Source organism: Microplitis mediator, chromosome 3, assembly GCF_029852145.1.
Source record: "Microplitis mediator isolate UGA2020A chromosome 3, iyMicMedi2.1, whole genome shotgun sequence".
NCBI lineage: Eukaryota > Metazoa > Arthropoda > Insecta > Hymenoptera > Braconidae > Microplitis > Microplitis mediator.
Genome location: NC_079971.1, coordinates 7,889,143 through 7,917,081, shown reverse-complemented (window position 1 = coordinate 7,917,081; position 27,939 = coordinate 7,889,143). Strand labels below are relative to the sequence as shown.

The following is a 27,939-nucleotide window of genomic DNA, read 5'->3' as shown; positions in this document are numbered from 1 at the left end:
TATGGTTTTTTTACATATTTAAGTAAAAAATATTACATTTGAATATTTTTAGGTGGATTATATAGAAGCCAAATATGAATTTCTTCCCATGAAGGTTCCAAAAATATCATTAGTTCAAAAATATAAACATTTAAATAGACATCTGGATTACTTTGATAAAGACCAAAGATGGACAAAATCAGTATTTTATTTTAAAAATTGGGTACTTAAAATTTTAAAAATACCGACAAATTTAAATTCCAATGAGTGTGAATGTAACTAACAAGTGTCAATTTTTTAAATTTTTGAATAAATAAATAAAATGTAAATAGAATAAAAATTTAAAAATGCGTATTTGAATCAATAAAAAATCAGTACACGCCTTTTTTCAATTTCATTCTTTTATTCAATTTATTGATTCATTTAAAATTTATAAATTGTCTGTTTTGTTCAAAATTTTTTCACATCATTTTCCATAAATTAATACCTGGTATTACTTTTTTTTTTGCACAAGACAAAGTCGTGTAAACAAAACCCATTATTATTACTATTACCAATATATATTAAAATATAACACTTTTAATAAATTATCCTCAAAAATTTTTTTCTTCAATATATTTTTTAGCACCCGTGTATCCACATACTTTTAATAATATATTTCTTATAAGTAAATTTAATAAAATACTTTTAATAAATTATTAAAAATGTTTTCCAAAAATATAAAATTTTTAGTAAAAATTAGCTAAACTGTTTGGGCACAAGTAGTAAATACCTAAATTTTTCCTATGCACATTGTAAAATATAGAACTTGATAACATATAGAGATCGGGAGAGGGGGAGGGCAAAGCAAGGTAGGGTAAAACGGGGTACCCCTTAAATTTTATAAAAACAAAATTTTTTTCTAAATGTTTTTCAAACATTCCAAAATCAATTTTGTAAATATAATTGAGCATTATTTTATATTTTTTTTTATTAAGCTTTTTCAAAAATCGAGTGTCAGTCGAAAAATATTAATGACTTGATTTATGATAAAAACTATTAAAAATTTTTTTTTCTTCCTTTGTATTCAATAATTATGTAAAATATAATTTTTTTTTTGTAAATTAATTATAAAAAAATTTATTTATTATTCAGATATTTTTTTTTTTCACTTTTTTTAGAAGGTATCCCATTTTGCCCGCAAAAATGAAATTTTTTTTTTAACAGCAACTGAAAATTTTTTCTATTTAATTTGAATATCATTAAAAAAAAAGATTTAGCGTATTTAAGTCCTCGAAATCTTAGTATTCCCTTAAGTATCCCGTTTTGCCCCCCCCCCTATATGAAGTGTCATTTCTACTAATATACTATAATATAACGTCATAGTAAAAATCTAGTTGCTGACTAGATGTTTTCACAGTATCAAACTTTATGGGTAATTTTTACTAAAAAATTATCTGCATGTAATAAAGTATTTGCAAATAGTATTTTATTTATTAAATACTGTATTTATAAACATATTTGTATTTTTATATAAGTACTTTTAAACTATGTTTTTTTACAATACAGCTACTAACTATATTATCCACTTGTATTATTATTATTATTTAGAAAAAATAAAAAGCTGTAACTAATTTATATTAGTATGCTTATTATTTAATAACAGCCATGATTAACTTTAAAATTTTTTAAATAAAATTAATGCCACGTCTTAAAAATAAAAAGTTTTAAGTCTTTTTATCCTTGTCCGCCTCTATATTGCAATCTTACTAACGGGACGTAACGGTTAGCAATCACTGGTTATACGAAACTATTAACTTAGAATAATAAAAAAAAATATAAAAAATAAATAAATAAATCACCTATTAAACAAATATACTCATATTTAAATATCACGGAAGTTATTATATTTAAAAAAGTCTATTAATATAAGTAACTTTATAAATACATTTAAAAACTTTTTTTTTTTATTTGTTGTTTAGATTTTTTTTTATCATTGTCTTGTGATATTTAATGACGTATGAAATAAGATGCTAAGTAATCGAAAACCGTTTGTGTTAAATAAAATTAGTGATAATTTATAACGTACCAAGTATCTATAACAGATATACTATTTAATAAATGAATTATACACTGAAAAAAAATTAACTTTTGTAAAAACGATATTTTTTGAGGTAGCAAATCAATAAAAATTATTACATTATTAATTCTATATTTAAGTTGAAAACAGAAGAAAATCGAAGTTTATTTACAGTACTCCAAACAAAAAAAAAGATCAGCATATCTCGAGCTGTGCTCAGATTTCTTCGATTAAGAAAATGATCCCACACGAAAAAATATATATGTGACATATATGCATCGATGTATCGGCTATAGGGGACATATATGTTATTTGTTTATTTTTTTGTGCGGGATTTTAAATGAAATTTTCAAATTTTCCACTAAAAAAGATATTCGAATTAAAATTTCCAATAACATGATTTTTTAATAAAAATAAATATAATATTTTTCTCCTAAAAGTTATTTTTTCTCGCAATGTATTTTTAAGTATTTTAACGAAAAAAAAAAAAAAAAAAAACTAGTTAACTTTAATTTTACAAACTGTTAAAATAAATTAATAAATTTAAAGGAAACAACACCTACGTATGTCAATTAAATATAATTATATATAATAATTTTGTTGTTGTTGTTTTTTTTTATACTAGCGTCTATAATCTATGATCATGAGAACTTTAAGTAGGTCACTATTAATAAGCATTTTATTATTTACGCGTATTTTTTTTTTATTTAAAATAATCTTGTAAATAAAATTTATGCCATAAATTAATAGTGAAAAAATTCAAGCAAGCGCCGTTGATTTATCCGACAGCTTCCATTCGTCTAGTATTTTATTCTAAACCGTTAGTAATACGAGAAGACTAGATTTAAAATAAGAATAAAAAAAAGTTTAGCCAACTTTTGTTGTTCTTTTTTATTATCTGTAAGATCCAACGGCTACGGAAAAAAACAAGCCGTTGATATTTTTTAAAGTGAAGAAATTTTTCCATTACTTAAACTATCAATTGACTGATGTAATATGTCTCTATATGGGGAGTAAAATAATAAAAATAAACAAATAATTTTAGGTGATGGAAAGATTTGTATTATCAGGACAAGAGAATCACCTAAAAGCAGAAGCATCAAGAAGAGCTTTTACAAATAATTAATCACAGCTGAAGATTCGGTGATATTGTTGTTCACTTGGTCCTACAATGACCGAGCATATCCGATGCCGATTTAGGCAGCACGAATTTCATATGGATGGAACGAGGATCGAGGATTGAGGACTAGAGACCAAGAACTAAAGACTCGAGATTAAAGAGAGATGTAAAAAATATATTTAAAAAAAGCAAGCAATGAGAGAAAGAAGATGGAATATAGGTAAGAAAGACGTTGTTGAAGAGACGCTATAAAGAGACGAGTAAAAGAGGGAGAAGTTTCTGTTGCTGTTGGATCTGCTGATGTTCCTGTTGGCTGGTACTGTTGCTGGTCCCCTGAAGTAGATGTAGGAGTAAAGGGAGGAGAAGCGGGAGGAAGCTTCGGGGTCCCTCGGTACGACCCGAAGAGTTGTTGGGTAGCTACAGACTGGGGTATATAAACCGCGGTTCGTCGATTCTGACTCGACACACGACCCAATCTTCCTCACGATCGCCTGCTACGGTCCCTCAATCAGGTTCCTATTCAATTATTGTAAACGCGTACGCGCATATTCATTTTTTAAAAATATTATTATTAAACTTGAACTTGTTTTATATATTTTCATCGCTTAATTAGTTTGGAGGAGTTTCTTTCGTGAAAAATCAAGGATCAAGTTTTTTATTTCCTCCAACAGGATTTAAAAGTGAGTATTTATTATTTATTACTAATCAAAATTCATTTAAAAAAAAAAAAAGAAAAATAGAAAATAATGTTTTTTTTTTAAATTAAATTTAAATTCTTTGTGTAAATAATTATACTAAATTGCAAGTGAATTTAAGTAACTCCTTATAAAGAGATTAAAAAAGGGTTTCGTAATATGGGTCTTGTGAATTTAGCAATAACTTGACCTGCTACTGCTACTGTACTGTTTCCTATTCTCTTGTCATCATACAATAATGCAACAACTTTTTTAAATAATTATTATTATTATAATAACTCGTGAAAATTAATCAGTCGTTTTAAATAAAAATTTTTGTCCACTAATTTAATTTTACCGCGACATTACAAAATACTCACGAAAACAATATTTTTAATTTATAAAAAAAATAATAATAAGGTACTATTACAATTACAGTTACAATAGTATGAATAATTTGACTACTAAAGAAAGATATAAGCAAGAGACACGTTGATTTTTTTTTTTTTTAACTCTTGTTCGTTCTTATAACAACTTTGATACAGTTGATGAAGTAATAGAGGGATCTCTTAACATAATCAATGCCATTTCCTTTTATTACGTCCTGTGCGCGTTATAAACTCACTTATCGTTCCCTTTTTTATTGTTTAAAAAATAAGTACAATTTAAAAATTTTTTATTTTTTAATAAAGAAGAAACGAATTTTAATTTTGATAACGATTTGACAGATATGAAGAGTGTTAAAATGAATGTCGCATCCTGTCATTAACTCTATATAATACTCTCGACATGTTAAAAGCATTCAGTTCAATGTCACTTATCCTCGTCAACGACCTCCCCTTATTTCAGATATTGAATCAAACTCTCTCTTCAACTTATTGTCCCTTGTCTCGTGCCCAACGTCCGTTTAGTAACATCAATCATCTGTTAATATAAATCTTTATATTTTATAACTTTAAATTTTAAGTAATAGTTGGAATAATAATAATAATATATTTTTTTTGTTCTTTGTTTAGATATAAATCAAAATGAAGGTTATTTTGGCAGCATTTGTATGTGCCCTGGCAGTAAAAACTGTTATGGTGATGCCAGTCGCTGAGCCTGGTTCATCAGACCCACTACCAGTGGTACCATTGGAAAAGAGTTCGGTACAACACGTGTTAAGGCGAGAGACTGTTGAAACAGCACCAGTTGTTACTGAACACAAAGAAAATGAAACTCCTGAGGCACACAAAGCTCATGAAGCTCATGAAGCTCATGATGCTTCTCACCAACACCAGCAAGCGAGACTCGCTGACAAGCCTGAAGCATTGCCGGAAAAGAAAGAAGAAAAGAAAGAAGAAGCTAAACCAGCTGAAGAGAAAATAATCATTGAAGAGAAGAAAACAGAAGTACCGGAAAAGAAGGAAGAACAATTGAAAACATTGGCTTCAGAGCCTGTTGCTGAAAGCATTACACCTGTTGAAGCTCCAGCTCCAATTTCTGCCCCCGTACCAGCAGCTCCAGTTGAAAGCAAGGTAAATTATAATTTTTATATAAATATTTAGGATGTTTATAAAATTTTAATTTATTAAATAAATTAACTGAGTTATTTTTGTTTTACAGCCAGAGGCAATTGCACCAATTGGTAAAAGTGCACCACAGGAAGAAACTGTTGAACCAAAGAACGAGGAAAAATCAGCAGATATTTCAAAACCAGTTGCTAGTGAAATTGCATCTGAACCAGCTGTAAAATCAGCAGCTGCTATTCCAGAAGCATTAGCGCCTGCTCAACCTGAAGCTGCTAAGGAATCAAAAATAGAGCCAGCAATTGTTGAAGAGAAAAAAGAAGAGGAAAAGAAAGAAGAAATTAAGAAAGAAGCTAAAGCTGATGACAAGACTGACCGAGTAACTCGTGGTACTGAAGATGAATCTCCATCTGCTGCTGCCGCAGGATCGGCTGCCTCAGGATCGGCTGCAACATCCGTTTCAGCATCTGCTGCACCTGCATTCAGTACTGAAGGTGCTGCTGCCTCTGATGTGCCAGAAAAAAAATTAGAAGACAAAAAAGAAGAACCAGCTTTACTTGCAGCTGAAACAAAAGTTGAAGCAGTTGAAGCAGCCAAAGAAGAAAAGAAACCTGAAGAAATTAAAGATGAACCCAGTGTTAAGGCATTAGAGCCAGCCGTTGTTCCAGCTGATGCTGCTGCTGCTGCTGCTGCACCCATTACTATTGAGGCTGAGAAAGAAAAAGAACAATCCAGTGAAATTAAAGCCGTAGAACCAGCTGCTCAAGTTAAAAGTGCACCAATCGCTAGTGAACAAGCTGCCGCAGAACAACCACAAGCATCTGAACCAGTTGTTGTAGCTGAGACGTCACAACCTAAAGCAGTACCTGTTGCTGAAACGATAATTGCTAAATCTGGTGCAGCTGATGCTGTAAAAGAAACAATTGAACCTGTCAAGGCTGAGGACTCTTCAAGTTCTGAAGAAAAATCCAGTGAGGAAGATAAATCTGATGAGAAGAAAGAAAAATTAGTGGAACCCAAGGCTGCTGAAACTAAAAAAATCGATCCAAAACCCGAGGAATTGCCAAAACCTCAAGAATTGAAGGAAAACTGAGTATATCAAGTTTAATAGTTCGACGAGGATCAGACGTATTCTGGTCTACATTCATTGACCCATCTCTTTTAATAAAATAAAAAAAAAAAAAAACAAACAAAATAAAAGAAGAGAGCGAGAGAGAAAACGCGAATGAGCGAAAGAGAAAAAAAGAATGGGCTAGAATAATCGAATTAGTATGCTTGAACGATGTTGAATGTATGTTTAAATGACTGAATGTAATGATGATATAAGAATAATCGAGATAACGCCGGCTGTTGGAATAAGGAGAGAGATGGTGAGGGGCCAAAATACGATGGATTTAAATGTAATAATCGAAGAGTCATCACGTTCCCTAGCGCGCTGCGACCTCGAAGAGACATAATACATTTTTTTTTATTAAATAATTATATTATTATTAATAAAAAAAAAAAAACATTTTTTCTCTTAATTCGAGCTCGAACCACTCGGGACGCCGTGATTTAAATTTCGTCGCGCTGAACAATTATCGATTGCTGTTCATCGCGACGATAAGCTCTCCTTACATTGTTTTTATTTTATTTTATTTTTTTTTTTATCATCTCACCTTTTATCGTTAACTTACTTACTTGCTCATTTACTCACTCACCAATTTATTAATTACATTAATAACTCTCTCCATTTATATTTGACATTACTACACGTCCCCCCTCCCTTTCTTTCACAGTGTCCTTTATCCTTATGAAATTCCGAATCCATGTTTGTATATCCCAATCCTTCATTTTATTTTTTTCAATTCCCACGATGCACTCATGTAGGATTTAATTTTTTTCTTACGTTTCTCTAGCTTACGTGTCATTATTTTTATTATTATTATTATTATTATTATTATTATTAATATTATTATTTTTATTATTAATTATTGATATGATGATTTTTATTATTAATACGTTTAGTGACGGTACCAATAATATTATTTAATTTTATAATTATTATTGATTTGTATTATTGCTATCAACATCGTTACTATAATAATAATGATTTCTAATTATTATTAAAAAAATGAATTTAATGTTTTTATTTAACCTTTCCAATTAAACTTCCATCCTAAATTCCGATATTTTTATAAAACTTTAAATTATTAAATTATATATTTTTAGTTGAAGAAAAAATAAATATATGAAGAAGGATATGATAAATTTTTAAATTATAAATAAGTATTAAGTATGAGTATAAAAAAAAAAAAAAAAAATAGCTTTATCAAGTATATAGTCAATAATCGAATACTTCCCGTCGACTTACTATTATATAGTATCACATATATTATCATCATACAATGTAATGTAAGAGAGAACATACAAGGAAAGTAATAAGAGAATGTAATTGACGATACGTAAGTACTACAGACATGATTCTTCGTTGCATCAATAAATATGGGATGCGTATGTGGGAAAAAAAGTCGTTTTTTTGTTCATTTAAAAGCAAGCACTCAGGTCGTTTGAGTTATAAGTACATGGTATGTATATACAAACTGAGTACATACTATATAAACGTACCGAAAAATTTCTCAACAGTTTCTGAATAATGCTTATTGCAAGTTTAATTCATGGGATACTTGCAATCGCTTCGATTAATCAGGTAACAACCAGAAAGGCAACGAGTTCCATGGGGCCAAAGGCGAGTTGGTAAAATGTCACGATTATATTTTGCAATAATATTCGAATACTTTAAATAACTGTTCTTAATTAACAATAAAATGTTATTGAAAAGAAAATCATCATTCGACAGATGCTTCCGTGGCGCAATTGGCTAGCGCGTTCGGCTGTTAACCGAAAGGTTGGTGGTTCGAGCCCACCCGGGAGCGTTCCTTTTTTTTTTTTTTTTTTGTATTTTTAGAATATTTCCATCTACTTCATCAATTTTAATAATTACTAAAATTTTAATTGCGCTTCTAAATTTCAACCAATAAGGAATCGTGGACCACATTTTTGCGATAATTCGATACTCAGTTTACTTCATAACTATTTTCGACCCATCTATTTTAATATAAAGGATTATGTTTGGAGTCATTATCAGACAGTGCTTCCCACTTTTTTTAAATATTCAATGAGTTTCAATTGTAATGACCGTATTAAAATTTTGATAATTAGTTCAAAAAAAGTTTAAGCATTAATTAAAAAAAGGGCAACGCAGTTACAATTTCGCCTAGATAGATTTAAAAAAAAAATTATTTACAGTTGATAATAATTATTTGTATATGGGCTAATTTTTTTATTGATTAATTCAGCACCGATAGTAAACATTTTAAAATATATTATTTAAAAAATGACAAAAGTTTTGAAATATTAATTAACTTTTATAAAAATAATATACAAAATTTTCTAAAGGTTAATGTTAAATTATGATTAATCTAAACAAGTTTACGTTAATTAATTTTGGAATTAAAATATATTTAATGCATTTTATTGCAAGATGGTTGATTGAGTTTAATGGGTTATAAAAACGATTTACTAATAATTGACCTGGAGGAGACTCAATAAAGATGACGAAGCAACCCAGTAATTAGTAATTAAGAACTACCTTTTTTTAAGTAAATGGAACTGGGCTACTAAAATGATTTTTTGTAAAAAAAAATGCAAGAACTTTAATAAAAGCAGATGTCTAAATGATTTTATGTACATAGTTTAAGTGTACTCTTGTAGTAAATTTAAATAATTCATTATTTCGAATTTTGAAGTGAACACTATAAATTTAAATGGTGAATTCAATACATAATTTAAAAATCCATTTATATATTAAGTACCGAACTTACTGTAATATTTTGTACTTAATACATTCTAATTTAAGAATGTCATTGTAATTTTATAATTCAATCTCATCAAAAAAATCCACGTGGGAATCAAGCTTAGATTCCTACATAGCATTTTTGGATGGATTCCCATAGGGTTACCTATAGGATTCCAGCATAAATTTCTGTATAGATTTTTACGTGGATGTCCTGTGGCTTACTGTAAGACAATGTGTGCCTTTGTTTGCATTCTAATAATTTATTTAATATAAAGGGCAACATGCAAAAAAAACTTTCTTTTTTTTCTCGAGTCATTGAAGACTCGAGTCATAACAGATTTACAGAATAATGTTTCTAAGCTAATCGAATATTTATGATCCTGAAGTTAGCAGACAATTAAAAATTTTCGGATTTTTTTTTCAACAAATCAATTACAAAAAAATGAAAACTAAAAATATGCACATGTAGAAAATTTAAAAAACTACCAGTGCAATTTTTTCAAAATTTTTTTTTTTATAGATTACCATCTAAAAGAAAATCCAAGAATTATTAGACGTCGGCTAACTTCAATATCATAAATATTTGTATCTTTGTAATTTTTATATTTTCAATTCTTGTAATTTAATTATCGTTTTTTTATATATCAAAGTCCCGGATGTTACTAGTAGATATGTACATTTTTTATGTCTATATATTGCATATATCTAGAAAGCGAAGACATTATTTGATAAAACGAGTTAAGTTTTACATGTAATTTTGACAGTTCATGCTCAAATTATTTAGATTTTGTTAATCTACTTGAACATCACTGATTACCAAATACTGCCGATCACAAGTATTGTGTACTTTTTTTCTGCATGTATTATTAGTATTTTCCCTTTCATACAAAGTACCCGAATTCAGTTGTTATAGTTTGCTGGCAATATTTATTTGAATTTTGTTCGCACTAGTTCATATTTAGACTAGTTCCGATTTTTTTTGTTGTAATATTGAGTCTGTTTTAAGTTGCCTTTATGACAAAGCCGACTTTTTCCGCATGAAACAGTAGTAATAATAATAACCAATACATCAATTTCATTTAATGTTTTGAGATAAATGCGCAATTAAAATGTTTATCAATATCTATTTTTTTCTTTAATTAATAGATGTTTAGATAAACTATTTATTGCGAGAAAAAATAATTATTGATAACAAAATAAAAAAATTTAAAAAAGTATTTGACCCCGACGTGATTTGAACACGCAACCTTCTGATCTGGAGTCAGACGCGCTACCGTTGCGCCACGGAGTCATATGATTGGCAGAGTTGATTTTATTATACTGGTGAGACACTTGAAGCGTAAATTAACCGCCAAATATTTAAATTTAAAAACTAATAATTAAATATTTATAAATTATCAATTATACAGATTCAAAAGTTATATTCAATTACCTGTTATAATTAATAATAAATAATTTTTTATAATAATTTACAAACCTTATTAGTAAGAAGAACACATGTAAGAACTCCTAAAGACCACCAATCAACTTCATGGCCATAATACTCTCTACGTACTATTTCAGGAGCTTTAAATTTTAAAAACAATAAATTTATTTATTTATTAGTTTAATGTTTGAGCATGCCGCCTTTATATCTCTACTATAAACAGGTCTGACCAAATTACAACCCTACCAAATAAAGTTACTATCCCATCACGGTACTAGGAAATATTATCTTTAACATGTAGTTCTATGTAGTAATTTTATTGACTGTCCACGAATCCTTTAAAATCTACCACTCTCAGTACCTGTTCGTAACTCTAGAACCTACCTAAGTAGCACACAGCTTTGTAACATCTGTAAGATAGAAGTTTTGAGGCTGTTTTTTGACTTAGCAATAAGGCACCAAAATGCTGACAAAGCGATCAGAAATTTATATCACCAAAAAAATATCTGCTTAAAAGACTTGACACAAGTGACGACAAAAAGTAAATTACAAAAAATAATTATCAAAGAAATCATCTAAACGATTGTTTAATTGAAATTACTTTTGTAGGATGGCAAAAAGAACACGAAGTTTCTATGACTCCTAGGGCCAACTTCTTTATGTCTTATTTATATAAAAAAAACTTGGATTTGAGATAAAAAAAATTTGTCTTGTCCTTTTAAAAGACATCTTTATGAAATCTTAAAGTTGTCTCTGAGCTACTTGGGTATTTAGTGTTTTATCCTACAATTGTTCGCTAAAACATTTCACAGTCATCTCTTTAGTTTAGACGTGTCACAATTAGTAATAATATTTGGCATGATGAGAGCCGGCTGCTTGATATCCTCAAATTTAATCAGCTGTTGCTAACTAGTGCCCTAGCTTCCATACTAGTTTTACTCCGTAGTCATAATTATGTATAATTGTAACTATTATTTGAAAGATGTTATTTGATCTCATTAGATTAATTAAAAATAATTAGTTCCCAATTCAAAATCAGCAGCCTGTATAGTCGAAGGGAAATTGCAAATTTGACATTCTTCTATAAAGTTATTAACAGTCTAATCAACTTGTTTAAGATGCTCAATCTGTTCGGTCTTTTCAGCTCTAGATCTGGTCTTAGAATGTGACGACTACTCAATACCGTCAAATAAAATAAAATTTACGTAGTTTATGGGTCACTTAATAGAATAGCAAGGCTAGTCAATCGCCACTGCCCGGGCATTAACTTTTTTGGCAATACAGGTGCCTCATTCTCAGCCTTATCAAGAGGCTACTTCTGCAATATTGACTACTAAATGTTTTTTTTATAGTTTATTTTTCTTTTGATTTATTTTATGTCATTTATTTTGTTTTCTTATCTACTCATATATGTTTTTATCATTGTATATTCATTAGTGTAAAGCTGATTGGCGTTAAGTAAATAAATAAATAAATAATGATAGTCAATGTTTACTATTTCTTCATACTTCATTTACTTTGGTGTTATTAATTAATAAGACAGTAATTATTTATATCATGTAACTTTGTAGTTAATTTAGTGACCTAGTTATTGGCCTTTTGGGTCTATAATAAATAAACGAGCAACCTACAGTCACTATGTGACTGCCCAAGTATTACTACTAAATTTATTAAATATGATTTGAATCTCTTGAATCTTTTATGTATTTCTATTATTATTGGAATTTAATGAAACAAATCTCATCATTAACGTGCAAATTTATTGATTTCGATGATTGTATAATCAAGGGATTATTGACAAAAAAATCTACACACGGTCAAATTTTTATTTATTAGTCGTTTAATATATCTTTTTTCACTAATACCAAACTAAATTTTTTTAATTTTTATTATCACAGAAGACATGGCATAGACTAAATTTTTTTTATTTTCTCTTCACTATATATATAATAGTTATATATATTCAGTTATATTCAGTGACAGAATAATTAAAATATTAATTTATTTAAATAAAATAAATACGACTGTCTTTTTTCCCGCGTAATTTAAATATAATTCGAATAATATAGATAAATTTATTTATCTCGATACTTGGCAATTAAAAAGAGTTGAAACCATGAAAAGGAATAAATCTAAGTCAAGACCTTTCTAACGATACCAAATTTAATAACATTAACTTATTCTATCATATAGATATGGCGAAAACGAAATTTCTCTTCTTCCCTTAATAATATAGATTATAAATTACATTACATTCTTTGGTCGAGCTGTGATCGGATAATGATATTAGTTGTAATTTATGTAGACCTATTTATTCTTAAGATATAAATGCGTTTGTTTATATACTAACGGAATAAAATATATGTGATTAATTACCCATATATTCTTGAGTACCACAAAATGTATTAGTACGATGTAATGGACGCAACCATTTAGCTAAGCCGAAATCAATCAGTACCGCGTGTCCTTCATTATCTAATAATACATTTGTAGATTTTAAATCTCTATGTACAATACCAGCATTGTGAAGAAAATCTACGTAATTAAATTTTATATTATTTTAAGAATATTTAATATGTAATTAATAATATATATTAAATTATTACCTATAGCTAATGCCAATTCAGCAACATAAATTCTAACAACTTCTTCTGGTAATTTTTCATACTCGCGAATTAGATAATAAAGTTCACCACAATTGACATATTCTGTTACTGTAATAATAATACTAATAATTAATTATAATTATATAATATCGGAAATAAAACCATAAAAATCATATATAATTACACATATATAAAGTTTTTCTGCCTTGCCAGTGATGGCAGGAATGAACAATAAATGGATGATGGCTGACTGCTTTTTGAATAGCCACCTAAAATATATGAATAATTTAGAAATATATTAAAAAATATATGAGTGTGAATGTAGCAGATATCAGACAAATTTTAAATTATAAATAAATAGAGTAAATAATTTAAAAAATATTATTTATAAAAATTGCAGTTATTAATTTCAAAATTTTTTAAATGCGCGTATTTTTTTAATTTAATTTTATTAATTATTTACTTTATTTATTTATAATTTTAAATTTTTCTGATGTCTGCTAGATTAACATTCATAAAAAATATAACAATCTTGGTAAAATAATTTTTACTTCTTGTTTGACTTGTTCAACTGCATTTTCTTCAATTATTCTTGATTTGCTGATAACTTTTAAAGCATAAATATTTCCAGTAACTTTATCTTCGACTTTAAATACACGTCCGTAAGCTCCTTTGGCGATGAATTTAATAAAATTGTAATCATTATTAATTGGATGCTCTCGAACTTTAAATTCTGGTAAAAATATCGCTTCAAATTTTGGTACAGGCCATACTGTTTTTGATGAACTCAATGGATCATTTAATGTTCCTTCAGTCCATCTATTTATAAATAATTTCTATGTTAATAAATATTAATATCAAGTTAAATCATTTATAATTATAATTATTATTCAATTATTTCAAGTGCAGTACACAATCTGAATTTTTTTTTAAGTAAATATTTTTTTCATTAAAAATTTTCTAGTTACATTTGAATTTGTCTAAGATGTGATCGAAACGAGTTTATAGAACTAAATAGTGTTCTATTTTTTAAATCAAATTCTATTCTTTTTATTATTGACATTAATTTATTTACTACGATTTAAAAAAAATTAAATTTCCGTGTCTACAAATTCATACTTAGCTAATTGTTCAGTAAATTTATTTTTTTCAAAACTTGAGTCCACCAAAGTTAATAATTGAAAATTTTTTTTACAAAAGATAATTATCGATAGTAATTAACAATTAGTAAAGAAAAAAACATTATTATACATTTAAAATACTATATTAGGAAAAAAACAATAAGGTATTTAATTTTTAAAAAATTGATCAAATTCTAACGATATTTAAATTATAATTAAAAAGTCAATAGTAAAAAAAACAAAAAATTTTTTCTCTTTAACAATAAAATATATAGACTGACAACATAAACAATGGGATTAAAAAATATCACCATAAAAAAATATGAGATTGGATGCTGTCAGTTGATTTAAAACCAAACAGAAAAGATACTAATTAAATAAACATCCTTAATCTATACTATAATACAAACTAATTAATTAAATATTTTAAAAAATACAAACGTTCGTCGTGAGATACGTGATAATGGTCTGTATTCTTCATAAATAGATTCTGTCGTTCCTGTACAACCTCCGCTGATAATACTACTGAGACTACACTAGAAAAAATAATAAATATATAAATAACATATTCAAATAAATATATAAAGAAAATGTATGTTAACTTTTTTGTTGGTCTTACCTGACTGCTATAATTACGTCGCGAGTATTTATTTATTTTATTATTCGTGTTTCCCATTCAATCTTTTAAGAAAAAAACGTAATCATTAGCAATCAAAAAAAATTATGAGTGTGTCTGTAGCAGACACGAGAAAATTTATAAATTTTAAATAAATAAATAAATTAGAATAATGAATTTGAAAAAAATGCGCGTACTAGTTTTTCAATTATCTAAGAACGGTTTTTTAAATTTCCATTCTTCTTACATTTTATTTATTTATTTAAAAATTTAAAAAATTGCCAATTGTCAGCCAAATTCACGTTTATAAAAAATAAGCAAATGTAAACATAAATAATAAACAATAACAATCAACAGGTGAGATTACAAAACTAACCTGTTATAATTTCGAACTTTGTAAGTAAACTTGATTTATTATCAATTTTATAATATTTAAAATACTTTTAATACTGACGTTTATTAATTGATAAATAATTATCATGTTACTTATTAATAAATTTTACTTTAAAATACTTTGTTGTTATGTGTTCAGAAGTAAGTATTATGACACAAGACAAATGACAACATTCCATTGAAGTTATGACATAACAATTATGATTTGTTATTACTTTTAAATTACAAAATGATTTTAGTTAATAATAATTAGTTAATAAATAATTAGCGCGTTACAGGTACAAAGTATGATTGTAAATAAATACTGTAGGTAAAAATAAAGTAATGTGTTAATATATATATGTATTTGACATATGAGATGAAATGTACGTATAAGAGACGTAAATAAAGTAAATGATAATTTAGTATTTATTGGTTATGTAGTTTTTTAGTTTATCGATGACTTAAATTAAATATAGCTTGCAAATACTTTTTTTTTTTAATTTATTTAATTTTTTTTTGAATTAAAAAATTAAAAATTAGTTTAATTATCAATTGGGTGAATGTAGGGACAACTGGTTAATGTTATTACTCAGTCTCCAGTTCAAAATAATTTAATTGTCGTCACGTTTGAATTCTTTAATTTTGAAATTCTAGTTTTTAAATTCAGCCCTGCTGGTACTATCGCTTATTCAAGTGGCCTAACCCAAGTAACACAGAACAACTTTAAGATGTCTTTTAAAAAGACAAGACAAATATATTTTTTTGTCTCAAAGTCAAGTTTTTTTTTATTTAAAAGAGACATACAGATGTTGGTCCTAGAAGTCATAGGAAATTTGTGTTTTTTTTCCGCCCTAAAAAAGTCATTTTAATTAAAAAATTGTTTAGATGACTCATTTTACCATTATTTGCAATTTACTTTTTGTCGTCACTTGTGTCAAGTTTTTTAAGCAGGTATTTTTACGGTGACATGAATTTCTGATTGATTTGTCAACATTTTGGTGCTTTATCGATAAGTCAAACAACAGCCTCAAAACTTCTATCTTATAGATGTCATAAAGTCAAGTGTGCTATTTAGGAATGTCAACTTTTATCTTGATAGTCAAGTTGGTCGCAAAAATTGGCCTTTCCATTAGTGGATCGCAACTTTCTGAGAAAGTTGGTGGCAAAAGTTGGCATTAGTTGACGGAATGTTGCCTTCAATTTTCTCAGAAATTTGGCAACAGGTTGCAGCAGTAGATTGTCGCCAACTTTTTAGGAAAGTTTGTAACAACTTGTAGTCAACAGCTACAAAAGCTGAAAGTTGTCGACAACTTGTCGTCAACTTGATCACAACTAATTGGCACCAACTTTCTGATCAGAAAGTCTGGCTATCAGGGGTTGTATCGAAAAACCATCTGTTTTGGAACTGTTTGTAAATACGGTAAATACCTTAGCAATTTACTTGCAGAGGAAAACTAAAACTATATTACCATCCTATAGGAAAGGACAACTTACAAACCTGAACCCTAGATGGCCAATGGATATGATTTACGAAGCCAGCCTACACTCGTTGTCATTAATGCCTGGTCCCCCAGACTACAGAATCTTAGCCATGCAGGGTATGGAGACTATATATACAGGAGACCGAACTCGTAAGGCTCTGGTTATGGAGACTATATACTCTCCATAATGCAGGGGACCAGGCATTAATGACAACGAGTGTACAAAGGCACAAACAAAAAAAAAGTTACACGGAGAGAAAAATATTGTCATAATGATCTTGATCGTCCAGTGTAGCTTCAAATGACGTATCATGAGAATCACAATTTGGTTACCTTATTTAAGGGTAGGCAGTACTAACCGAATTTTCGAATTTTACTTTTCTAATTACGTTTAGAATAATTACGTCACTCGAGTGATGAAAACCTTCCGAAAAAGTTTGTCTTACACATTTTTTCGGAAGCTATAAAAATTTCTGTAGTAACAATTGATTTATAAATTAAAAGAAAAATAAAATTCAAAAATTCGTTTAGTACGGCCCAGCCTTAAGGCTGAGCTGTACCTAACGAAATCTTGAATTTAAGAATTCTAATTATTTATTAAATAATTATCATAACAGCAATTTTCTTAGCTTCCGACTAAAAGCAGAAGACGAACTTCCTTGAAAGATTTTCATCTTCCGAGTCCCATAAATATTCAAAAGGTAATAAGAATTCTTAAATCTAGGATTTCGTTAGGTACGACCGAGCCTTAAGAATGCTCGCGTGTTCATTTAATAGTCTATACACGGAAAAAAATGAACTATATAAATTGAGAATGACAAGTAATATAATGATAAAGTGATCAGTAAATACCATCATTCTAAATAGTAATTTTTTCGTTTATGATTCAAACGTGAATAATTACAGGATAAGTATGAAAATTTATTGTCTATGTAAGAAAAATTACTATTTGAACTTTTTAAATCGTAACTGATACTTAGAAAATAGACGACACGTATTATAAACTTTACTATTTGAATGTTAAAATTCCCCATATTGACAACCGGGCTCCGGGTTATAATTTCAAATATATAGACTTGTATTGGTTTTTAAGCGGCTTTTGACTCATTCTAATGGATTCTATGGGATGTTTTGGATAGGGATGTAGTTTCATTGATATAAGTAACTATTTTGGCAGCGTGAGGATTCGTATAGCTGTAAATTGGCTATTTAGGTGGTTATTTGTAAGTATTATCTGTAGGATACTAGGGTCAGAGATTCATACAACTCTTAAAATAAGGATACGATCATCATTTTGATGATCCACTGTGAGGAACCTCTGTATAGCTGAATTGACTAGGCGAGCTATACGACGTAAGATAAGTATACAGCGCATAGCCGGAATCGCGAAACGTATACTCTGATAGCCAAGGTGGCAGCAAACTGGCGACAATCTACTGCTGCTGAAAATGTAAGGCAATTTTACGTCAACTAATGGACTGCCAACTCCTGCTACCAACTTTCCCAGAAAGTTGGCGACCAGTTGCTGTCAACTTATGGAAACGACAATTTTTACGGCCAACTTGGTGTATATTATATTAAATCATTTCAAATTGTTTTGAATCATTCCAAAACATTTTTTCTAATCAGGGAGTTTATATTCTTTTCGTCAAGTCTACAAGTTGCGTCTTTTCGATTCAACTTACAAGATTCTTCTACCCTAGCATAACTTAAAACTACGGTAAGTCCACGCGGATGGTTTTGAGTGGGGGATTGGGCCCATCCTAGAGGCTGGCCCACCGGACGTCACGTGAGCGACTCCCTCCAGCAGGATCGAGTTTCCTCTTAACCACTGGCTTCGTCCACTCTGCAGCTGTACGGCTACCCGACGTGATGAACGGTTCCTCCCATCGTATATGATGTTTTACGATACGGGACGACTTGCCTTTTTGCCGACTTTAGTGTCCCAGTTTTATTGGGGTCTCTAATCGGCTCAACTATTTTCTAACTTAGGTACGAGAGTTTCCATAATATTATAACAATTGAAGTATTTATAAGGATTTTAGGTTTACAAAATAAAGAGCTTACAATTTATACCAATTCTATTATTTAAATAAAATGACAGACTTGGAGAAAGTAAGTTTCCCAGACTGTGTGTTTTTCCCAAGATCTTAGAATTTTATGATCTTAGAGAATAAAAAATTCTAGAGTTACTTAAGTGACCAGGCCCTAATTCAGTAAATCGTTTGGAAATTCCCAAAAATGTAATGTACTAAAATGAAATAGAATAGAATATAATATAATATTAAGACATATACATTGGAGTGGTCCAAAAAAAAAAAGTCTCTTGGCTATCATTCCAAAAGCTTTTCTAAGGTATAAAAAAAATTTCCTCTAAAGCGCAGCTTTATATCTCAATTCTCCACGAAGCTCAATAAAGTTGTATTTTGTCATTTAAATAACACGTAAAAAATTTTTTTTTTGTTTTCATGCGGTAAAACTACGAAGAAATTTTTTTTCTATATTTTCTATCAATCGTTCTTGTAGGAAATTTAATTCTCTACAAAAAAGTATTGAAATAGTTTTTTCGTAATCCTAACGATTAAAAAGTTATTGAGCTTTAAGTACTCCATTACTAAGTAAATTTGAAAGAAGATAGTTTTAGAGCAACTAAATGGAATTAACACCATTCTACTAGATAATTTATTTAATTTTTATAGATTTGAAATAATTTTCAACTTTTTGAAAACTTTTTTGGTGACTGCCTGTATTTATTTCGAAATTAATCAAACTCTAAACTGTTTATAATAGTTGAATAATTCAATAATCGTTTATATAATTTATACTGGCATGGTCTGGGTATCTGGGTTTGATTCCCAGTTCGGGATATCTATATTTTTCTCAATTTATCTATAAATTGTCTTATTGAGAAGGTTAATTGTAAATTTAGGTTTCACTATATGTAAAAAATTGGTGTATTAATTATTATTAATATATTATTTACTCGTTAGGATTACACGGAAAAAAATATTAGTAAATATTACTGCAGTAATTACTGCCGCACTACCGACATTAGAAACAGAATATTGAAAACAAGTTGATGCATTTTCTACTGCTGTTAGTTTACTTCTTGATTCAATTGGTCTAGAACCATATTCACTTGGATTAAAAAATCAATTAGAGACTACGCGAACTGTTAATTAAAATAATAACTGAATTTACAGTATCGCCAAAAATGACTACTGTTAATAAAAACAATTGTATTAGCGTAAATAGTACCAATTAAATGAATATTACTAACAATAATAATAATATTTGTAATTCACATGAGTAATATTAGATATTTAATTGACTGCGGTCAAATCTTTTTTTTTTATTTTGACAAAATTCAACCCATTCTCAGTTATTTAAATTTCAGTTTCCATTGTATTTTCATCTCAATAAAAAAAAAAAAAAATCAAAACAAAAGCAGTCTAGAATTTTATGGAAACGGAACTCAGCAGATACAAAGAAATTTTATAAATTAATATTTTATCCAATATCCGTTATTATTTATGATGTCTAACATTCGTTTTTTCATCGAATGAACAATATTTTGACAATAATCTGGCCGCTCTGCTAATTGATTCCAGACTATTGTAGCGTAATCGCACAAATCGTCTTTGTTGTTGAGCTTGTCTGTTGGGTTGCAGTTTTTCTTGACCAATCCTAAAACAATCATCATTAATAAAAAGATATATATTTATCATCAGTTAGAAAAATAATAATTTTAATTGCAATCCAATTTTAAATTTTTGTTTGTTTATAATTTTTTAAATTTCGTCATAGTTTTTGTTTATATATATTTACCCCAAATATTTTCAAGAGGATTCAAATCAGGTGAAGACGGTGGATGTGGATAAAGCTCAATATCTGGGTGCTCTTCAAACCATTCATTAACAATTCTAGCCGTATGTACGGGACTATTATCTTGCATAAAGATAATAGTCTCGTAATCCTCTACTGGAAAAACAGTTCTTGCTGCCGGGTACATAGTGTTCTCCAAAAGATCTATATACTTCTCGGAGTTGAAAGGCAAATCGAGCTCTACCAATGACATCAACCCTTTGGACGTCATACAACCCCAATATCTTGACGATACTTGATTTGATCGAGCAATCGGTATAACATTTTCGGGTGCTGTCCGGCTATTTTTTTTCTGCCATACTGTCGCGCTGCTGTCCGTCGTTGTTTTGAAACTCTACAAATAGCAGAAGTTGAAATTTTTTATTCGTTATATAATTAATTCTTATTACTTAGTACTACAAAAAAATAATGAGGCAAATCATTGTATTAATTTATTTTACCGTCTCATCTGACCAAATGACTTTATCCCATTCTTTGTCACTCCACCCTGTATACTTCTTGCAGTGCTCCACCCTTTTTCTACGGTTGTCATCGGTGAGATAAACTTTCTTCAATGTTTTGCAGCTCATAAAACCTTTTTCATGAAGCCTTCGTTGAACAGTTTTTGCGCTTATATTCAACGAGCACTTTGCGGCATATTTTTTAGCATTGCCGAAATTGTTAGCTAATGCAGCATCGTACAGGGCTTGGTCTTCTGCCTCTGTCGTTTTCCTTGGTCCTTTGTTAGTCTTTCTTTTATCGGCTAATAAACCGGCCATTCCAAATTCACAAAAATCTTTCACCCACTTAGTTATAGATTTGACAGAGCAACCGGTTTCTTCCCTTATGCTCGCTTTTGTTTGACCCCCTTGCCACATAGTAATAACTTTTGTTTTTTTTATGATTGAAAGACTTTTAGAATCCAATCCTTCCATGTTAAATTGAAATTAAAAAAAAATTTGACGTGGTCACCAGGGAAATATAATTAATTTTTTTAATTTACTATAAAGGCCGTAACTATGACAACAAATAACTAGAAATATTCATTTGCCAAATTCATTCTACTACTTTCAACTTTTTTTTTTTCAATCAATCTAATTACCATAAGAGCCAGTTTTCCAAACCGAGTTTATTGCTAATCCGGGTTTAAATTATTTAAAACCCGGATTAAAAATAAACTCAGTTTGAAAAACTGGCTCTAAGTCTTATAAATATTTAATGGAAGTAAAAGCTGTGGGTACTATATCCAGAGGATTTTCAATTTCCTACGATTCTCACCTTTTTTTTTTCTTGGATCGATAATAAAATACAATACATAGAAAAAGCAAATATTTTAAAAATTACCATAAGTCTGACGAATATTTAACGGAATTAGGAGTTGTGGGTATATGTAGGGGCAGGGGGGGGGGAAGCGGGGTACTTAAGAAAATACTAAGGTTTCGAGGACTCAAATACGTTAAATCTTTTTGTTTTTAATGATATTCAAAGTAAATAAACAAAAATTTCAGCTGCCATTGAAACAAAAAAAAATTTTTACTTTTGCGGGCAAAATGGGGCCACAGTAAAAAATATTGTGTAAAATCAACACAGTTTGTGTGTTAAAAACGGTTGACACAAAATTTGTGTTGAAATTTCGACACAAACTTTGTGTAACCCCTTTTTAACACAAAGATAATGTTGAAATATCGCCACAAGAGGGCGCAAAGTATTCCAGAGTAACACACAAAATGTGTTAATAAAGAGTGTACAACACTTTTTTTATGTTACAAAAAAAAGTGACACAAACTTTGTGTTAGTTTAACACAATACAATTTTTAACACAAACCGTTTTCGACACAAATACACAAAATTTTTTACTGTGGGTACCCCTTTAAAAAGATAAAAAAAAATAATTCTGCATATTAAATAAAATTTAATTTTTTTGTAAGTAATTTACATAAAGAAAAATTACATTTTACACAATTATTGGATGCAAAGGAAGAAAAAAAATTTTTTATTAGTTTTTATCATAAAACAAAAGCCATTAACATTTTTCGACTGACACTCGATTTTTGAAAAAGTTTAACAAAAAATATTAAAACAATGCTCCATTATATTTACAAAAGTGATTTTAGAATGCTTAAAAAACATTTAAATAATAAATTTTTGTTTATAAAATTTTGGGGGTACCCCGTTTTGCTCCCCCCCTTCCCCTATACATATATATATTTATATATATATACAGCTTGGAGCATTAGTACTTTAATGCCTGGTCTTTGGATCTAATCTAAAAGATACTGTAATTGACCAAGCACTAACACTCCAAGCTGTATATTTAAATAATCCCGCGAAATAACGTAGATATTACATTCTACGCGGTGTCGCTTTAATCGCTCGTACGAATCGTGACAGAGCATACAGCGCACCCTGGATTCTGCCTCGTTTCAACATCGATTAATCGAAAGGCTCAAAGTATGAATCGAATGATTCGATACACTCTCGCAAATTCTACGCCTACGTTCATTTACCTATTTTTCCATTGAGTTACGCAGTTCAGAGTGTTCTTGTTCTGGAGCTCAGTTGAAAAAATGGCGTCGAAACTTGCGTTTACGGGCCGTGTTTTAGCTCGCAATTATGTTACTGATATGTCATTTGTGCCTGGTTATCACCGACCAAAAAATGTCGAGAGTAAATAATTTATCTAAATTTTTATATTATATATTTATCACTTTATTTTAATTTAATATTTCATTTTTTTTTTTTTTTAGTACACATCAATACATTGCACATTTTTCTTACATTTTTAAAATAAATTTTAACATTTAATTATTAACAAGAAAATAAATTTTTTTACAATATCACTTTCGAATAAATATATTTATATATATATTTCTATTTGATTATTATCTTAACAACGAATCCAACAGTTTTATTTCTAAAGCTATTACATAATATCTTAAAATGAAATTGACTGCAGCAAAATCAAAAATTTTATAATATTAAAATAAACTAAATTAGATAGAAATTAATTTTAAAAAATTTATACGTGAGTTAAAAAGTTTTATCTGATTCCAAATGATTTATTTCATTAACATGCAGTTAATATTCATTTAAAAAATTAAACACTCCGGCGGCCACTTGAAAGTTTTTCCAATAACATAATCTCATTTATATTCATTTTATTTTCAGAGTCAGAAAAATTATGGAGGAATCTCACATTCTTCGTAGCTTTACCATCTGTTGTTTTGGGTATGATTAATTCTTATATGTTAACTAAAGAGGAAGAAGAAACAATACAAAGACCAGAATATATTCCATATGATTACATGTACATCATGAACAAGGTAAAATAATAAATATAAATAAATATAAACATAATCGAAGTGTTTGTTCAAAGAGATATACTTATATATTTAATATTTTATTTCTATGTACTCTCTCGATTAAATAAAATCAGTTCCTGTTTTCAGACTGCGCAGTAAAAAAGGATTCGTCAAAATCGATATATATCGTGTGTAAAATGAACGGTTTGCACTTGTTTCTGTGTTATTTTATGACCATGAAGCTAACAGACAATTAATAATTTTGGAACTTTTTTTTTTCAACGAATCAATGAGAAAAAAAAAACTAAAAATATGCACATGGAAAAAATTATACAAACTAGGTGCAATTTTTTTTTTGTAATTTATCGTTTTGAAAAAATTCAAAAAATTATAACTTCAGTATTATCGCTGATTAAAAAATATGATTACTGACGATTAAAAAGGTTTTAATCGTTTAAAATCGCCATGAATCATCAATTGACGATTAAAAACGATTAAATTTTTAGTCGTCATGAATCGTCTCAAATCGTAAAATAATATTGCAATTTCTGGTCCAGTATGAAGATTAAAAACGATTCATGACTGCAGTGTTACAATTCTACTCACAACATCTCTACTCAAGGAAAGTGGCTACAATTCTACTCACTCACAACTTTACTCAGCATCAACTCTACTCACAGTTTTTTTACTCAGGTTTAACTCTACTCAGTTATATCTTTACTCAGCTACAACTCTACTCACGTATTTTAGCCTATCGATAAAATAGCCATTCTTTGTGAGTAGAGTTTTAGCTGAGTAAAGATATAACTGAGTAGAGTTGAACCTGAGTAAAAAAAACTGTGAGTAGAGTTGAGGCTGAGTAAAATTGTGAGTGAGTGGAGTTGTAGCCACTTTCCTTGAGTAGAGATGTTAAGAGTAGAATTGTAACACTGAGAGACGATTAAATGTGAAAAACCATGACAATTATGAGTATTAAAGACGATTAATGATGATGAAATTTATAATTGTTTTTAGTCGTCACAAATCGTATTTCTAATCAGGGATGTTATTTTAACATCGAGAGTGTAAAAAAAAATTACACGTATATGTTGAAAGTAAAAATTTTCTAAGAATTTTATGTGATGGTCGAGACTATTTTTAACATTTATTGTGTAATGATTTGGAAGTAACATTTAAAGTGTTACTTTCGAATAAAATCAGATTTTTTTATGATACTGAAGTTAGCTGACATCTAACAAATTTTAGATTTTTTCAAAAACGACAAATTATAAAAAAAAATTGTTGACGTGAGGCGAAAACAATTTTTCGATCGTAAAGCACTCTCTGATGCTTCGCATCATGAGTTGTGCAAAATATATATATTCAAAAAAATTGCACCTATATATTTTTTAATTTTCTTTAACTTTAGAATCATATTTTTTTGTGGTAAAAAATCAATCGATTAAAGCTGGTCAAGTAAGATAATAGCAGTGTGTTGAATTAACACTCGCTTTTTTTTATACTTTCACGAATCCTTATTTACTGTGTGTAGTAAGAATAATCCCTTCTATTAAAATTATACTATAAATATTTTTCAAATCTATATTTGACCTACACTGAGCGAAAAGAATACTTTTAACAGAAAAATATTTTCGATTGCAGAAGTTATTTGTTTGGTAACATTCTGGCTAGATGAAAATGTATTTAATTTATTAATTAATTAATTATTGTCCAGATTGTTATCGTTGGACAGTCGATAAATCTCTTGTGATGTCTACTGTTCAATTCTCATAGATTTTTAATTTTATCTGAAGGGTTTTCAATTGAAATAATATAAAATTAAAATTAACTTAAGAATTTTTCTTCATCAGTGACCAAAACTTATTATACATTACTAAAATATTAATTGTATATTTTTTTTTTTTTAATTAGAAACCTAACAGGAACGTCACAGTTTATTTATTCAAATAGTTTTCGCCAATAACAAGGCCAACAAAAAACAAAATTAAATACAGTCGATTACCCTTCATAAGTCTGGTGTAGGGAACGTAGGGGAAAATTTTTCTTGGGATCTCAGTATCCTCACTATCGTGCGTTTAGTTTTATTCTAGACTACCCGTCATAGGCTTTCTTTATTTATATAATTTTAAACGTTATATTTACGTTTTGTTACATACGCCACTATCTCGATTTTTTGAGTGTTCAAATAAATACTTATCTTTTTACACTAATAATAATTGTAACATTCTGACTAAATGTTAATTTATATTATTTATTATTTAATTAAATAAGAATTAAATATTTCTCAGGTAGACATCATTGGAAAGTTGATATAGATCTCCTCTGATGTCACCATCCGATTCTCATAGTTTTAATTCTATTTGAAGAGTTTTAAATTCAAACAATAAAAAATTTAAAATGAATTTAAGTATATTTTTAAATAAAACATTAAATTTCATGTCAGTCGGTCACCAGACAAAGGTCCGGGGCCTTAGATATTCGTCGGCTGACTGACTGTTCTGCCTCCGCAGATCCAGTACAAAAAAATTACAAAATTATAAATCGTCCAACGTCGCATCTCGGGTTACCTTAGAGAACGTCGTCGAAGCCTGGGTCTCATGCTTCGTCATGAGTTTAGACTATTCGCGAGCCACGGCGATTCTCTTATCGCGAGAGATTTCCGTTACATTGTTGGCATTGAAAAGAAATAATTCCGCCAACAATGTAATGATTTATCGATTTATTTGTGATACTTAAAAAAAATTTATGAAACTTAAAAAAAAATTTTCTTAATTTTTTATTTAAATTCAATTGAAGCCAGAACGTAACAATAATTATGATGAAAAAAAGTTAATTACAGTAACAATAATAATAATTATTTAATTGATGAAAAATTCACAATCGAACTTTTCAATTGTAGCAGTAGCTTCAAATATAATTCATGATTATAATGAGTTATATTCTACTTAATAACGATTCAATTATTCTTCGCGAAACATAGATAGTAAATTTTCATCATTAATTTGTCTACTTTTTCTTATTCTTTGTTTATAATTTTGAGAAGTTAAATGGGGGACGATGTTTGTACTCAGTAACTGCCGAGTGAGGGGAAGAGGCTTATGACGAGTAGTCGACTGTAATTACACAGGAAAAAATAAACTTAATAAATTACTGTATAAGAACTTATAACCCGGACCCTAGACATCAATGTATGAAATTTAAAAATTCCAAACAACAAATTTTATAATGTGTCAAATTTTTTTAATTTAGTTACGATTTTTAAAGTTCAGAAATTATTTTTTCTTACATATATAATAAATTTTAATACTGATGCCATAATTATTCACGTTTTAATTATAAATGAAAGAATTACTATTTAAAATGATAGTATTTACGGATCACTTTTTTATTATATTATTTATTATATTATATTATATATTACCTATCGTTTCTCAAATTATGAAGTTCATTTTTTCCGTGTAGTAATAAATAAATATCAATTTTCTTTTCGCAATAAATAAATTTTTAAAGTAAAATAATTATTGAATCAAGAAAGTACATACTTTTTGTAGTCCTTTTTCTGCTCAGTGTAGTAACAACTTTTTTTTTTTTATTTACCTGAAATTTTTTGATGGTGGACGTATCTTCTTTTGAACAGACATTTCTAAATTATTAATTAAAATAACAAGTACTAAATAATAAATTTTAATATTAATTAACTAGCCTTTTCCTTGGGGCGATGGAAAGCACTCCTTCTTCCACAACCCAGAACGTAATGCAGTCCCTGGAATTGGTTATGAAGCACCACCGCCAAATCATCATAAAAAATAATTAATCAACATTAATTCAACTATTCAGTAAATTAATAGAAAGAGTTATTTAATAATCTAATAAAGAATTAATCAAGTAATAATCATTAAATGTAAGGTGATTATCAATAAATTAAATGTTTAATTCGGCCCAACGTTTAATTATTTTATCATATAAAAAA

The 27,939-nt window shown here is 28.5% G+C and overlaps 3 protein-coding genes and 2 non-coding genes across 5 annotated transcripts in view; 3 read left to right on the top strand and 2 right to left on the bottom strand.

Annotated features, from left to right (window-relative positions):
* Positions 1-15,617, bottom strand: part of LOC130666098 (serine/threonine-protein kinase S6KL) — a 37,185-nt gene extending 21,568 nt beyond the window's left edge. Inside the window, exons 1-8 of the mRNA XM_057466771.1 lie at positions 15,324-15,617; positions 14,951-15,012; positions 14,773-14,867; positions 13,762-14,029; positions 13,395-13,479; positions 13,211-13,318; positions 12,981-13,139; positions 10,656-10,744 (exon numbers count right to left, since the gene is read on the bottom strand). Of these exons, the coding sequence (XP_057322754.1) occupies positions 10,656-10,744; positions 12,981-13,139; positions 13,211-13,318; positions 13,395-13,479; positions 13,762-14,029; positions 14,773-14,867; positions 14,951-15,007 (861 nt within the window). The 5' untranslated portion in view covers positions 15,008-15,012; positions 15,324-15,617. The remainder of the gene's footprint in view (positions 1-10,655; positions 10,745-12,980; positions 13,140-13,210; positions 13,319-13,394; positions 13,480-13,761; positions 14,030-14,772; positions 14,868-14,950; positions 15,013-15,323) is intronic.
* LOC130666097 (protein bangles and beads-like) lies at positions 3,601-7,088 on the top strand. Its single transcript, XM_057466770.1, has 4 exons — positions 3,601-3,670; positions 3,772-3,838; positions 4,849-5,349; positions 5,438-7,088. The coding sequence occupies exons 3-4, from the start codon at positions 4,861-4,863 to the stop codon at positions 6,431-6,433; spliced, it is 1,485 nt and encodes a 494-aa protein (XP_057322753.1). The 5' UTR covers positions 3,601-3,670; positions 3,772-3,838; positions 4,849-4,860; the 3' UTR covers positions 6,434-7,088.
* Trnan-guu (transfer RNA asparagine (anticodon GUU)) lies at positions 8,182-8,255 on the top strand. The gene has a single exon. It is a non-coding gene; the product is annotated as a tRNA-Asn (tRNA).
* Positions 10,398-10,469, bottom strand: Trnaw-cca (transfer RNA tryptophan (anticodon CCA)). Its single transcript has one exon. It is a non-coding gene; the product is annotated as a tRNA-Trp (tRNA).
* A 7,555-nt stretch (positions 15,618-23,172) lies between the features above and the next one.
* On the top strand, positions 23,173-27,907 carry LOC130666092 (cytochrome c oxidase subunit 6A1, mitochondrial-like). Its single transcript, XM_057466765.1, has 3 exons — positions 23,173-23,334; positions 23,836-23,990; positions 27,672-27,907. Exons 1-3 carry the CDS (start codon positions 23,235-23,237, stop codon positions 27,777-27,779), a joined length of 363 nt encoding a protein of 120 aa, XP_057322748.1. The 5' UTR covers positions 23,173-23,234; the 3' UTR covers positions 27,780-27,907.
* The last annotated feature ends 32 nt before the right edge of the window (positions 27,908-27,939 follow it).

Excerpts from the sequence above, each read along its gene's own strand:
- LOC130666097 (XM_057466770.1), top strand. The coding sequence starts at position 4,861 with ATGAAGGTTATTTTGGCAGCATTTGTATGTGCCCTGGCAGTAAAAACT. Across the intron at positions 5,350-5,437 it reads CAGCTCCAGTTGAAAGCAAG|CCAGAGGCAATTGCACCAAT; the intron begins GTAAATTATAAT and ends TTTGTTTTACAG.
- LOC130666092 (XM_057466765.1), top strand. The coding sequence starts at position 23,235 with ATGGCGTCGAAACTTGCGTTTACGGGCCGTGTTTTAGCTCGCAATTAT. Across the intron at positions 23,335-23,835 it reads CCGACCAAAAAATGTCGAGA|AGTCAGAAAAATTATGGAGG; the intron begins GTAAATAATTTA and ends TTTTATTTTCAG. Across the intron at positions 23,991-27,671 it reads ACATGTACATCATGAACAAG|CCTTTTCCTTGGGGCGATGG; the intron begins GTAAAATAATAA and ends TTAATTAACTAG.